Source organism: Xiphophorus hellerii, chromosome 10 (assembly GCF_003331165.1).
Source record: "Xiphophorus hellerii strain 12219 chromosome 10, Xiphophorus_hellerii-4.1, whole genome shotgun sequence".
Classification (NCBI taxonomy): Eukaryota; Metazoa; Chordata; class Actinopteri; order Cyprinodontiformes; family Poeciliidae; genus Xiphophorus; species Xiphophorus hellerii.
The window spans coordinates 7,424,758-7,438,086 of record NC_045681.1 but is presented as its reverse complement, the minus strand read 5'-3'; the positions used below and the strand labels follow the sequence as shown (position 1 = coordinate 7,438,086).

Genomic DNA, 13,329 nt, shown 5'->3' with positions numbered 1-13,329 from the left:
CTTCGTGCTCTCTTTGTTATCTGCTCTGTTCTCATTGCAGAAGCCCCTTCATGCATTCATCTGCAACAAACAGCTATTTAGAAATACAAAACAACACAGAAAAACCCTGCGTATGGTTTGAAGGCGACGCAAGCCTCAGCATTCAAATCAATGCTTCTCCCGGGTTTCTTCGTCTCAATTACTGGAGAAGTCGTCTTTCCCCCTAAGTTGCACTGCAGCTCTTTAAGATGAAACTTGACTTAAATGGAAAGTGTGGGTGTTTTGTCGCCCCCCCCCATCCTGGCAAAAAAGGTGTATGTGTGTGCCTGTTGTGTTAGTGTACTTGCTGCCTTAATCTCGTTTTTCTTTTTACGCTTCTACTTGCATCTTTAATTTCTTTTAAAGTTACTGCAAACAGACACACATTGACCTAACGGTAGATTTAACCTCTACCAGAAGGTGGGGCTGAAAAAAATGAGTAACACTGCAACAACAAGGAAATATTATTTATTTAAATATACAGTCCCCTACAAAGATATCCATATCCCGTGAAATTTCCCACATTTTTTTCACATTACAACCACAAAACATTTTAATTTTATAAATATTAATTTATAAAGATTTATAATATTAATTGTGAAGTGCAAAGGAACAGGCTAATGGGTGTTGAGATTATTTTCAGCCAAAATCCACACAGTACAGCAGGTGTTTGTAGAAGCTCCCCTTTTACTCAGCAACTCCTAAATAAAATGTTTGTTTTGAGGCTTTCATAAGAGGAAAATTTTTTTAATAATAAGCAACACTTGGAAAATGTATATATATATAAATATATATATATATAACACTTGGGAAATGTATAAAAAATATACAATAATTTATTCATATCGATTTACTACAGAGATTTTCATATATTTCGTGATGGTGAAAACCACCACGAAATATGTGGTGGTGGTGGTGTGCAGAATTATTGCACTTTTAAAGTTTTGTTCTTTACAGTCTAATGCAAGTCAGACTGTCTATTTATATATTGAGCTACCTCAATGACAGTGATAGATGGCGCTGTCTTTTGGAAACTGTATCTGTTTAAAGTCTCACTTCCTTGATACTCTGTGAAGTAATTTGAAAATGTCTTAAGATAATTGGATACACTGGATTTTACTTAGGTGTGCTGGAGTAAAGAGGGGATAGAATAAAAAACCACACCACACTTTTGAGTTTTTAATCTATATAAAAAAGTGTTTTCCTCTCACTTCAGTTTGAGTTTGTGACATAAAATCCCATTAAAATTCATCCAAGGTCGTGGTTTTCTTTTACAAAATACTATCACCTAATTTACTTGGAATGTGCAGACTTTCAGTTGCAAGACACTTTTACAATTGGAAATAAAGCAGATCATTTTGGATAATTCAACTTGATTAAACAAATTAAAATGACTTTTAGGACCTAAGAGGGAATTACATTTCTGAAGATTTTTCAAGAAATAATAATTAACTGTCCCATGACTGAGAATTAAAGTGCAACAAAACCAGGATTTATCGATTTATGGAGGAATCAGATCTTATGTGGCACATTTTGACAGTGATTCTGTCCTTATGTGTGCTCTTCAAGGGGCGGGGGGGGTTAGTGGGCTGTGTTGTGTGTTCGAGTCTGTGCTGCCAATCTCTTCTTTTTTTTTCCTCCCACAGTAGGCATTCAGCGGTTGGCTTTGCTCCCTGTGGTCGAGTGTTGTTTGGGTGCTCTCTTTATCTAATGGGTTTTTGTGGTCTGGGTCAATCAGGCCCCTCTGTCTCCTCAGTAATTACTCCTGAGAACTGTGGCTCTCGCCATCATGATAATAACAGCCAAATCACATCAGCCATGACTTTCCACTCAGTGCTTCAGATTATGAGGAGAGACAAAATAAAATAAGGAAAGAAATCAGTCAGCTCGATTGCGATGGGATTCCGAGTTATTTCAATCAAGCAACTTGATATCATCTCTCTGGGTTGGTGTGTATGTGTGTGTGTTTTTTGTTTTAGAATAGTCTTTTTCAAGCTGCTTCTCCTGAGGAAGGTGGCATGAATGTACCTAATACGATACCTTCTTGAAACTTTCCTACTTTAGAAAGTGTGGGGTGAAAGAAAAAATACAGCCTTTCAGGAAAACAATGTCCCCAGCAGGTAATTGGGTGATCCTTCACTGAATTTCTTTATTTTGTTTTGAATATAAATAAACTGCATGGACTTATTTTGAGTCATTTACAAGCTAAATAAATTATTAAATAAACAATATAAATAATTTGTGTGAAAGAAAAGCGATATTTTCATTCGTCTGCTAGTGTTTGCCTTTGATTTTTGCCCACCTCCTTGCAGCCCACCTAGAAAACCCTGTTAAGGCAGTGAGGGGGGGGGAAGCGAAGGAAGGCTCAGTAAACACTTTCTCTGTCTGCTGCTGGTGTGTGTTTAGTTTAGAGGGCATGCCAAGAGGCTGTTTTTCCACGGGTCGGGCGTCTGTAAACAAGTAGTACAATGGCAGCCAACTCCAGCACAATCGGAGGTGGCATTCTCTTGAAGTCTGTGTGAAATGTGTGTCTGAGTGTTTTTCTTTTTTTGGGGGGTGGTGTTTTTTTTTCTTTCTCCTTTTCTGTTATATATTTATTTATTTTTTTGTGGGACATGGCATTCCTTTTTTTATTGTAGCCTATCTGGAGACACACAGAGAGAGAGAAGCAGAGAGAGAGAGACAGCGGGTTAGACTTTGTGTGTCCGTGCGCGAGGCAACCCTAAATCCGATGGGCCGCCAATGGGTGATGAATTATTCCCTGTCTAAGTCACAGCATTGGTGTTATCACAGAGGCTGCCAGTGCACTGAGATGACAGCGGTGACAGCCCCCCCAGAAAAGATTTAGCTCTGACAAGTGATACTTCCTCATGGCCCTCTCCCCTGTCCCCCTGCTCCACAGCCTCTCCATGCACATGAGATGTTTCATTACTCAACTTGTATTTGGTTAAGTGGGCAAGGTGATGTTGGGAGCTTCTTTTAAGAACACTGGCTGTAACAGATCACTTGCGATAGATGGATGCACGGGCATAAACACACACTGCAGCTTGTTGTCATTACTCGAAGCACTTACTTGCACACAAACATCCACAACCAGCATGTGTAGGATTGTTTGTCACCGAGTTCCATTAGGGGGCTCTCGTGCTTCAAGAATGCCTGTTACATTTTTTGCATCAACTGAACCACTAAACCATATTTCCCCTCTTGTTTTCTCTTTTTTGCTCCCCTTCTGTTACTTCCTCCCCCTCTTCTTCTTCCTCTTCTTTTTTTTGTCCTTTTTCCTCATCCTCCTCCTGCTGCAGAAAAGGTCACGTATTGCCTACAGTGATGAGGTGCGCAACGAGCTCCTGGGGGATGACGCCATCTCCTCGGAGAGCCAGGTAAGGTGCTAATCAGTTGGTGAAGGGGGGCGCGAAACAACGCCGGTGTGGGTGGCTCGACTGCCCCCCAGGGTGATTAGGTGCCCTCCCCACTCCACCCTCCCCTTCCTCTCGCAGGGGCCATCGAGAGCTGAAACCGCCACTATTGTCACCAAGTCATGTGGAAGCAACACTGTTTAATGCAAAGCTGGCCGGCCAGTTAGAAGGATCAGGGCATGGGACCAGCGTCTGGCCCATGCCAGATTGGGACCAACACATGCACATCTTATAAAAAAGAAAGACATAATTGAACACATTTCAATCCAAAACCCCACTATCCCCAAACGCCCAACAGCTGTTCTCCAGCTGGGTGCCGACTTGGATTCATAAGAGATTCTCACGATGAAGACACAAACAAAGACACACTCAAATGGACCAAGAAAATTGATTAATTTCACTTATTTCTTTACTTTTTTTTCTCTTTCTAAATTTTAATGTTCACAAGAATGTTTGATAGAAGTGATCAAAAATGTTAAGTGGTCACAAATATCACTATAACTTTATATAACACTATAACACTATAACTATAAATTTTAACAATGCCTTTTGCATTTAAAAATGTGAATGTCAATCTTCATTATTTTTCATGATTTTAAAGATTGCATTTATTTATTAATTTAGTAAAAATTAGTTTATTGTTTATTCAAACAATGCAATATCAATAAAATTTTTCTGATAGATATATAGATATACACATAAAAGGACAATTTTTGAAAAATTGGTCATGATTTACAAAAAAAAAACAGGCGAAAAAAACATTTATACAGTTTATTTATGAATTAAAACTTTAAGTAACTTTTGGAATATTTTGTGCATCTAAATTCCAAATTGTTCATTATTATAAATAGCTTGAATAATTGTGGAAAAAATAATCTTAAGTGTTCTTGTGCATTTTAACATTTTAGACAAGCTTACCTATTTCTCACAAGTACAGCTGCTGCCATGTCCTATTCAGCCACTCTCGATCTATGACCAGCCGTCTTTTGACTAATTATATTTTCTGTTTGGACTCGGCTGTCAGGCCGCACGGGTTACTGAGTCTCAAGGCGAGCATGGAGTTGTGCATGTTGACATTCAAATAAAAGCTCTGCACTTGCAAATTTGTAGGCTGAAAAGAAAAGGCAGAGGAATAGTCAAATGCACCTTCACATTTAGTCCCACAGTACTTTACAGACGCATGCAAAAGAGGGTAAAGGCAAATAAAGTTCTCAAGTTTTTTTTCTCCCCATCATCCTTTAAGTCATGACCCATTAACTGCACACTTTGGAGACATGTAGCATGAACCGAGATTTCCTATTGATATGCTTATTTCCTGGCAATTCAGTGAAATGCAGACATCACCTCAACGTTGTAAATCGAGGTTCGAAGGAGATTTGCTGTCAGAAAGGACATTTTTTACAAACTCCATGATGCAAAGTATCTTTGAAAAAAAAAAAGCAAAAAAATATTAATCTTGCTTAAGGCTGTATTTCTATTTTACTGTAATCATAATTATTTTACCCAAATAATTGTAATTAAAATTAAAATACCTGTGCAAATAATGTTACAATTAAAAAAAAAAGAAAAATAAATTCCTTATTATATGTGTGCCTGAATGTTATCATTTAAAGCCCAAAACACGCGTCATTCGCATTATTAATAATTCTGATTTCACACTGTTATAATTAATAATATATAATTCAGAATATCTATTATTTATTATTAACAGATTCAATAATTAAAAATGAAATGACATTATGCATGGTGCTAAATTTACTCTACCAGGAATTTAAAAATTAGAAAATGTAGGACAAATATTTTGCTATCTAAACCTTGTTTTGCAAGAAACATACGATAAACATCTAAATATCTTTAAAGCTTGAATTATAAAACTAATGAACTGTAAACATATTGAGATTATTTTGAAAATTAGGCCAAATGTTTGATGTTCAATTTAAAGAAAATCCAAGTCTATCTAAACTCAGTTTCAGCAAGTTGTGAGTAACAAAAGGAAAATAAATCTACATGTTGGGATGTTATTTATAGCCCTATTTGGTTCATTTTTTATTTCTAAAGTTGGGGAGATAACACTTGTCTTGGTCTTGCTGTGAGTGGAGTACTCAGAACTTGAGGGATTTTTATTTTTTTTTTATCTAACGAGACGGCGTCGATAGGAAAGGGGAAAAGATGGTGGGGGCCTGGGCAAGTCGGTCAATTTAATTCCTGACGATCTGAAAGAGGTCAGGATCATTTCATATAGCCTTGGCAGAGCAGATCATTACCAGTCACAAATCTGTTGGTTACATGGCAAGGATTTATTGCTAAGTAAATAGGCAACCGTCATAAGTTCTAAAAATGGCGTGTTGGCCCTGCGATAATGGCTAAAGGACGATTTAATAGACTTCGGCATTTATTCGTTATCTGTATGCGGACAGAGACTGAATTGGCACTATCGCTCATTTTTTTTAATAATGTGGTAGGCTACCATTGCACTTTTTCCCCCCCGTTTCTTCTGCATGCAACACACACACATGCACACCCCCATGCACACAAAGCAACAAATACACACACGAACACTAAACGGAATAGTTTCGATTTCAGTCACAGCAGAAGGCTTGGCCACAAGAGATTGTGCTGGTTTGAGCCGGCACGGACCAGATTTTACAGGCTACAAAGGAAGCAGATTACCACTTGTATCGAATTCCGTATTGGATAAAAAAAAAAAATCTTTTGTTTGAAAAAAAAAAAAAATTGCTGATTATCATAACAGAAAAATTGCAGCAGTGCAATTTTGAATGCTGGCTGGAATCACAAAAACACAAGGAAAGGCGCTCATGCAGGAGTAATTATACCATTTACAATATTCTGTATTTACTGCTGTATATCTCTTAGCAACACAAACACGGTTGGCAGTACCAAAGAATGGATGCCAAAGAAAAACAGAGCAGAACAGCAAGAAGCAAGAATCGCAGCTCTAGTATAGTTTTAACAAATCCTCCAGAAGGTCTTACAATCAGTCAGGCAGCACAAATAAGCCAGAACAAGTTTTGTTTGGTATCCATTGACTGATTGCAAAGCCGGGGTGAGAGATCGCAGGATCTGATGGGTTCGTTCGAGCCCCAAATAACCACATCCACAGTGTCGTTTTAAACTTTGGCCTCTTCAATAATACATTCTTAGCAGGGAGTTGTTGCTCGACTTAGAAAAGACACTCCAAAGTACGTCTTGTTTCTGCCAACATTTTCAAGGGTAAGAGCTCTTTGGAAAAAAAAAAATCAGCAACCCACATTAACACTTGGTTACTTCCTACATTACATGTATTGACATTATTTATTTCGTTTTTCTACATGCACTGTATTTTTATTTTAAACAACAAAAAAATCAATTTGTTGTTGCTTCTGAAATTAAAAAATTGGATCAATCTAAAAATTCTAAATCAGTGTGTTTTTAAATAACATAAGTGACAGTATTTTGATTTTGTTGAGTAAAAATTAAGAACAGATTAGAATCAAGAAAAAAAATAATGATTTAATTAAAGCAGTTTTAACACGACTTTAGGGTACATATATTTTATTAGAGTACATGGATTATACAACAACTTCAGACATCTTCAAAAACTATTAGTTGCATAAGTTGTATTTCGTTGTGATTTTTTTGCCCTCAAATTCACTAAAGGTCAAAGTTATACATACAGAACCCAACTAATATCCTTCAAAAACGATATTATTAAGGAAAAAGGAAAGCAACCCCACAGAATTTGTAGTCATAAACAAGGATCTGAGATAATTCTGGTTGAATATCTGGCCAGTCTTTTTATAAGAACTCATTTAAAGTGGTTTGATGGTGTCAAGCCATTCCAGAAGCTTAATGTTACCCTATTTTGTCCCTAACCAATTTAGATATTTATTGGGAATCACTGTCCACACAAATTTGTTTACAAGTTTCAGTTTAGTCCTAGTTCTTTATTATTCTGTCCACATTAAGCAATGAATCAGTGCCTTTAGCAGCAAAACAATTCCTCAGCATAATGTCCCACCGCCATTCTTAACAACTACAGTGTTATTAGATTTGAATATCTCACCTTGACTCAGTCAAATCAGCCTAATCAGTGCAGGAGTAGAGTTAGGTGCAGGCAGGCACTTCTTTCTTTTTTTCTATTGATGCTAACGTTAAGCTAACGTTAAGGATCAACTTAAGCCTTAGTTGGTTCTTGACTTGTTCTTTTGACGTCCTAAAAAATGATTTCATCTATGTTTGTCAAAGTAAATAAGCCTGTTGTGTCACTATTTTAATTTAAATTTAAAAACATGCCAGATAAGCAAAATTTTTAGTTGCGATCTGATTCATTATCTGGGACACAAGTTTCAAGAAAACTTTTTATGTACTTATTGTAATTTTGCTATTTTCTATCATCCAAAATGGATAGCTGGGCAAAGATTAATTTTTCATCATCTGCAGCTGTTCCAATAATGAGCTGCAGTTTACTTGTGTACAATGGTAGCCTCACGTGACTCTCCATATGTGTTTTGAACAGCATGTGCCTTTACTGAAACTGGATAAGCAACATTAAATATTGAGAACATATCAACACCAATAAAAAGAATTTCAAGTACATTTCTTTAACTCTGCTCCAAAGGGGCACACATTCTTTTTATCCTTTTTTTTAAATAAACAAATCATCAAAATGACAGATATGAGATATTTCCACAACATTTAAATACACTGTAAAGACAATATTTAACTTTCTTTATCTTTTCTATTTCCATATCAACTTTTGCGATGTGACTTCCTTTATAACGTAGCAGATAGTTTAACTTGAGCAATCCAGTCTCCTCCTTGTTTAATCTGACAGCAGCAGGACTTGATCTCTGTTTGTTGACTGGATTCTTCCTGAACAGTGTATTTAGATTCGTTTAATGCATTTCTCTTGCGCTTTCCGAATATTAAACATTTAAACGGATGTACCATCAAACTTATTTCTTCATTCTAACCTCGAACGTGGTGGTCTTCCTGCCATGTTTCTGCCTTGTTTTTATCTGTCCTTCACCTGCTCCATCTTTCTTTCTTCTTTCATTTTTGCTCTCCTGATGCAGTTGATAAAGTTACGTGAAGAGGTAAGTGCTTCTATTAAAACCTCCTTTTCCTACTGAAAATTTCATTTGTCCTCCTTTGCAGTAAATTATAATCTGCTCACTGGACTAGTTTGCATTTCTGGAAGAAAAGCTCTATGGGTTTGCTTAGGCCAGTTTCCCTACTCCTTCACACTTTAAAGATAAGAAGGTTTACATTTTATTTGAGATGGGTCTTTGTGAATACAGACATTAGGAGATGAAGCAAGGTAAAAAAGTGGCAGTTCAGACATTAATGAACTTATGTGTGAGTGACACGTTGCTAATTTTGATTAATACAAATATTTTGACATGACTGGTTGCAAATAGAGCAATCTTCTGTCTGTTACAATAAACCAAACTTTTGACAGAGATAATTTAATTCTCATCTTTCCAAGATCAGCACTGTTTTATGATTCATTGTGTGATGTGCATTGGTAACAGTGGGGCGAGATTACAGTACCAAATCCTTATTTTCCCTCAGTCTTTTAAGCCATTTTCCTTGTGGCTGAAGTTGGAGAGGCATAGAGAGACACTTAACTTCTCCTCTAATGTTATAGTTTTGATAATGGTTGAATACTGTTAAATTACCCTTTTCAGAACTGTTCAAAGCTGCTTCTGTATTTTAAAGTTGGCAGTCCACTCAGGCTGTAAACAAGTCAAGCAAACTGTGAAATCAATGTTCCTTGTCTGTTTTAGCTATCTATAGTGGATAAGTAATACTAAGGTCATTAATAGTACTCGTGTTGAACTAATAAATGCTATTAGAACGTAATGCAGCCATAAAAACAGAATACTGTAGCAACAGTCAGAGTGAGTCACACTAAAACCGTGATTTGTATGTCAGATGTCCATTTGCCAATGTCAGTGGAGCTCCCTTTAAGTTTTCAGTGCTCTACATTAATAACTGTAATATACATTATTTATGCATGCTCTGTTTGAGGTTTACTGTAAAGTAAAAACCAGGAGGAGGGGGCGATTGTTGCAGTGACTCAATGCAGTTGGTTGTGTTTCCTTCAATGGAAAACCTTTTATCTAATTGCAAACTGGACTATTCTTGACTAGTGTTTTGTAGCTGCATTGAATTGGAACACATCCAATCAACTCTGTCAGTTTGACGGAATTGAATTGATCCTATATTTCTGAATAGTTATATATTGCAACTGATATCACCATCGCAATGTTTTATTATATTGTTCTGCACTAATGCAAACACAACAGAAAATCCTTACGTTTTTCATGTTATTGTGAACATAGCTTAAACAATCAAAAGAACTAACTATCAGTTAGAAACTGACAAAATAAAAATAAAAGTTGATAACTAATAAGCATGGTTTATAGAAACATTTATGTGTAGAGACATTGGGTAATAAGAAAAAATATTTAAGGAAAATTTGTGTGATCCTAATTGAGGTATTTCACAATTCTTGTCATAGTGTGAATTTCTTGGTGAGAAGCTTATCTTTGTTAATCTATGAGGAATTATGCTCAAACACAGAACTTCTGCTCCTTCTTTTTCACGCTTATGTATAATTTAGAGTTGAAACTTGACCCAGATGCAATGGCATAAAGCATTTAGATTTTATTTAGCAGTACTTTTGTGTCCTCTTCTTGCTGCTCTGTTATTTTTCTATATTTACTTTAGCCTCAGGGTCATAAGACATCTTTAGCTACCCTACTTGTCTTGCCTTTGTTCCATTGTCCAGTCTTTGTAATCGCACTCGATTCTTCGCCTTCTCTGCCATTGGCGCCTTTAACTCTTTCACTCTTCCTACATTTGATTCAAAGGCTGGCAAAGCTTATGCACACTTAAGCCTTGCTTTTAAAGAAACTACACTTTCTTTTTCCTTCAGCTGAAAAACATGTTTAAATATTTAGCACCCATATTCACAGCTGTTTGACACTTGTAATTCCTCGTCTTACAAGTCCCAAACAAACGACACAGAAGATCACACAGTCAGTCTGAATCACAGCTGTCATCATTATTCACTTTGACTCTCCCCCACCCTTATTGAAATAATAAGGAAATCATCTGAACTTTGGAAAATGGTGATAGTAACCGCCTGTGTTTGATATTGAAAAAAGGCAGGAGAACGAAAGAAGAGGGGAGAGATTTCTTTTGAGCTACAGCTGCATTGTTCTGGGGCTCCCTGTTAATAACTTACAACTGAAGAGTGTTTCTTGACGCAAAAAAGCACAACAAAAACACACCATTTTTGAGCTTCCTAAGAAGATCTTTGTTCAAAATGTAGGTGTCAGATGAAAAGGCATACATAGGCAGACATAGTGGTGGCAGCAGAGAGGTACACCTGTGCACACAGAGGCACATAGTTTATCTTATACTACATTTAAATACTTTGCTTTAAGGTTCCTTGAGACAATCTAGTATAATTTGAACATATCCTTGTGTTTTTAGGAGGAATACTTGACAAGTTTAGGCTGCAGGTACATCCTAAAGCCTAAATAAGGATTAGTATGCAGATGCCTTGTTCTAAGGGAATTGCAACAGCTACGAGAATCACAAAGATCAATCCTAAATGGATGTTATGGAACTGTAAGGGCCCTTAACAAAAATGCTGACAAAGATGTTTCAGAGATTTTCATCTGCAGCAACTGCAGAACCCTGGAATTGTAATTCAGTATTGAAAAAGATAAATAAAAATACATTTATACAAGAAATTTGTATTTGTAGACTTTCCTTTAACAATGTTTAAAAGTTGTCCTTCATCCATCTGTCTGCATTGACAAAATCCAGTTGTTTTTTGTCAATCAATCAATCAGTCCATCCATCCATCCATCCAGCCATCCATCTGGCAGTCTATCTGACCACCTTTTTGTCCATCTGGCCATTAATGGTTTGTCAATCCATCCATGTAACCCTCCATCTCTTTGTCTATACATCCATCTATTAACCATCTCCCACTCACTGTTTGTTTTTCATCCATTCGTCCGTCTATCCATTCATCCATCCATCTTGTAGTACATCTACCATATATTCATAGTGAGCAAATGTATTTATAACACATCCGTAAAAATAGAACAGCCTAAGAACTCCGTAAATTTAAAACTGGGAAAGTATATAATTTTGAAAAGGTGTAAGAATCCTGTTTGTTGTGACATTTAAATTATTGGGATAGCAATCTCAATAGTAGTTCTGAATATAGTGAAGGATGCTTGGTTTTAATTTCTAAATGATCTTCCTACGACCATGGGTGGGTTGTTCCATTATTAGGACCATCAGAGTGCGCCATTACTGGAATCTCTGTGGCTGAATTTTCACCTTTCCTTTAGGTTTTTTAACTGTCAAACTCAGAACGTATTATTCTAATGAACGCGCCACCACTACCCCTGCAGCACCCCCGTCCGCCTCACCAACCCACCCGCGCTCACCCTCCTCTCCCCCCGGCCCTAAAAAGAAGACAGAACGAGGGAGAGAAAAGACACAGAGAGGGAGAGAAATTCAGGAGGAGAAAGCTTTGAAGTGGCTTTCCATCGCAGCAAGTCTGCCGGCCGTCTCCCCGAGACGTGTCACCTTTGCCGAGAGGGAATAGGAAAATCACGTTTCGAATGGTAATGATAACATACTAATCACTTGAGCTCTTTGAAGAACCCAGGGAGTGCGTCTGCTCTGTCAGTATCCCCGGCTGCCTCATGCTCCCAGGCACACACAGGCAGTGCAGCCATGGTCTAGGTGTATTAGCTTAAGCATTGCATGTCAATACGTCCCCACTATTTCAACTGATCCATAGGGGCTCATTATTGCCCAAGTTTGGTAACCGTTTTCTCCCGCAACCGCACTGCCACCATGTCTGTTGGTGCCGCTGCGACTTTCACACCTATGTAACCCACCCTCAAAGCCCCCTGCCACACCTTTCAGCAAAAGAACATAACACCATATATCCTGTCCCACTCATTGTCTCTATTTTGATTCACACCTACCACAAACTCATTTTGGCACCCATTTCCTCCACTCTTTCCATCATTCCTCCTTTCTCCCCCTGCCCTTGCTTTAACTATTAAAACCTATCTCTGCAATTTTAAATGACATCTGTCAGACACACAAAGAAAAAGGAAATGAGGGAAGGAAGAGTTCAGAGGGAGTTTTCTTCTCCCTGCTCTTTTCCCATCCCTCTTGTTGTCAAACTTTGAAAAGTGTGTCGTAGGCTTTTTTCCCCCCTTTTTCCTCCACATTTTTCATTTCCTCTGAGTGATTAGCTGGTACACATTTTGACAGCCCAACCAAGACTAGAGATTTCAGTTCTTCCCCTGTCCCTTTCACTCATGTGATGGGCATCAAATATTGTCAGCGGGGTTGTTGTCATTCATCGGGCTTCTTTTTTACTGTCAAACGTGTTAAATCTGATCAGTTTCCTAACGCAGCGTGTTAGAAAAGGCCATCAAAACAAACAGCATTTGGGTAAACACTTAACTCTCCCATGTTTATGCTATTTGTGATAATCTACTGTATGTAGTATGGGTTTAATGAAAGCTGGGCCTTACAGGAGTTTGAACTTTAACATGAAGATCTCCAGTATGTTGTTAATCAGAGTCCTTAGTAGTTGCTTTAAGAGTTATTTGTGCCTTAGATGAGTTGTTGAAACTTTACATTTACCAAACATAGAATAAATTTGTTTAAAAAAAGGACATAAATATTCTAATCCCACATATAATTTAATTCAGTTGTCTTTTTGAAGATGTTGTATTTGACCTTTCTCCATTTATTTTGGTTCTGATTCTTCTTTGGGTTAGTTAGTTAGGTAGTTAGTTGTAGGTATTATTTGCTGATGTCATTTAATCAAGCTTCC

General features: G+C 37.3%; 1 protein-coding gene across 4 annotated transcripts in view; it reads left to right on the top strand.

Annotated features, from left to right (window-relative positions):
* vti1a (vesicle transport through interaction with t-SNAREs 1A) overlaps positions 1-13,329 on the top strand; it is a 144,077-nt gene that overhangs the window by 22,486 nt on the left and 108,262 nt on the right. For 2 of the 4 annotated variants that reach the window (XM_032574341.1, XM_032574343.1), the window contains exons 4-5: positions 3,321-3,398; positions 8,510-8,530. In XM_032574341.1, coding sequence (XP_032430232.1) covers positions 3,321-3,398; positions 8,510-8,530 — 99 coding nt within the window. The remainder of the gene's footprint in view (positions 1-3,320; positions 3,399-8,509; positions 8,531-13,329) is intronic. The other 2 variants (XM_032574342.1, XM_032574344.1) reach the window with 1 other exon arrangement.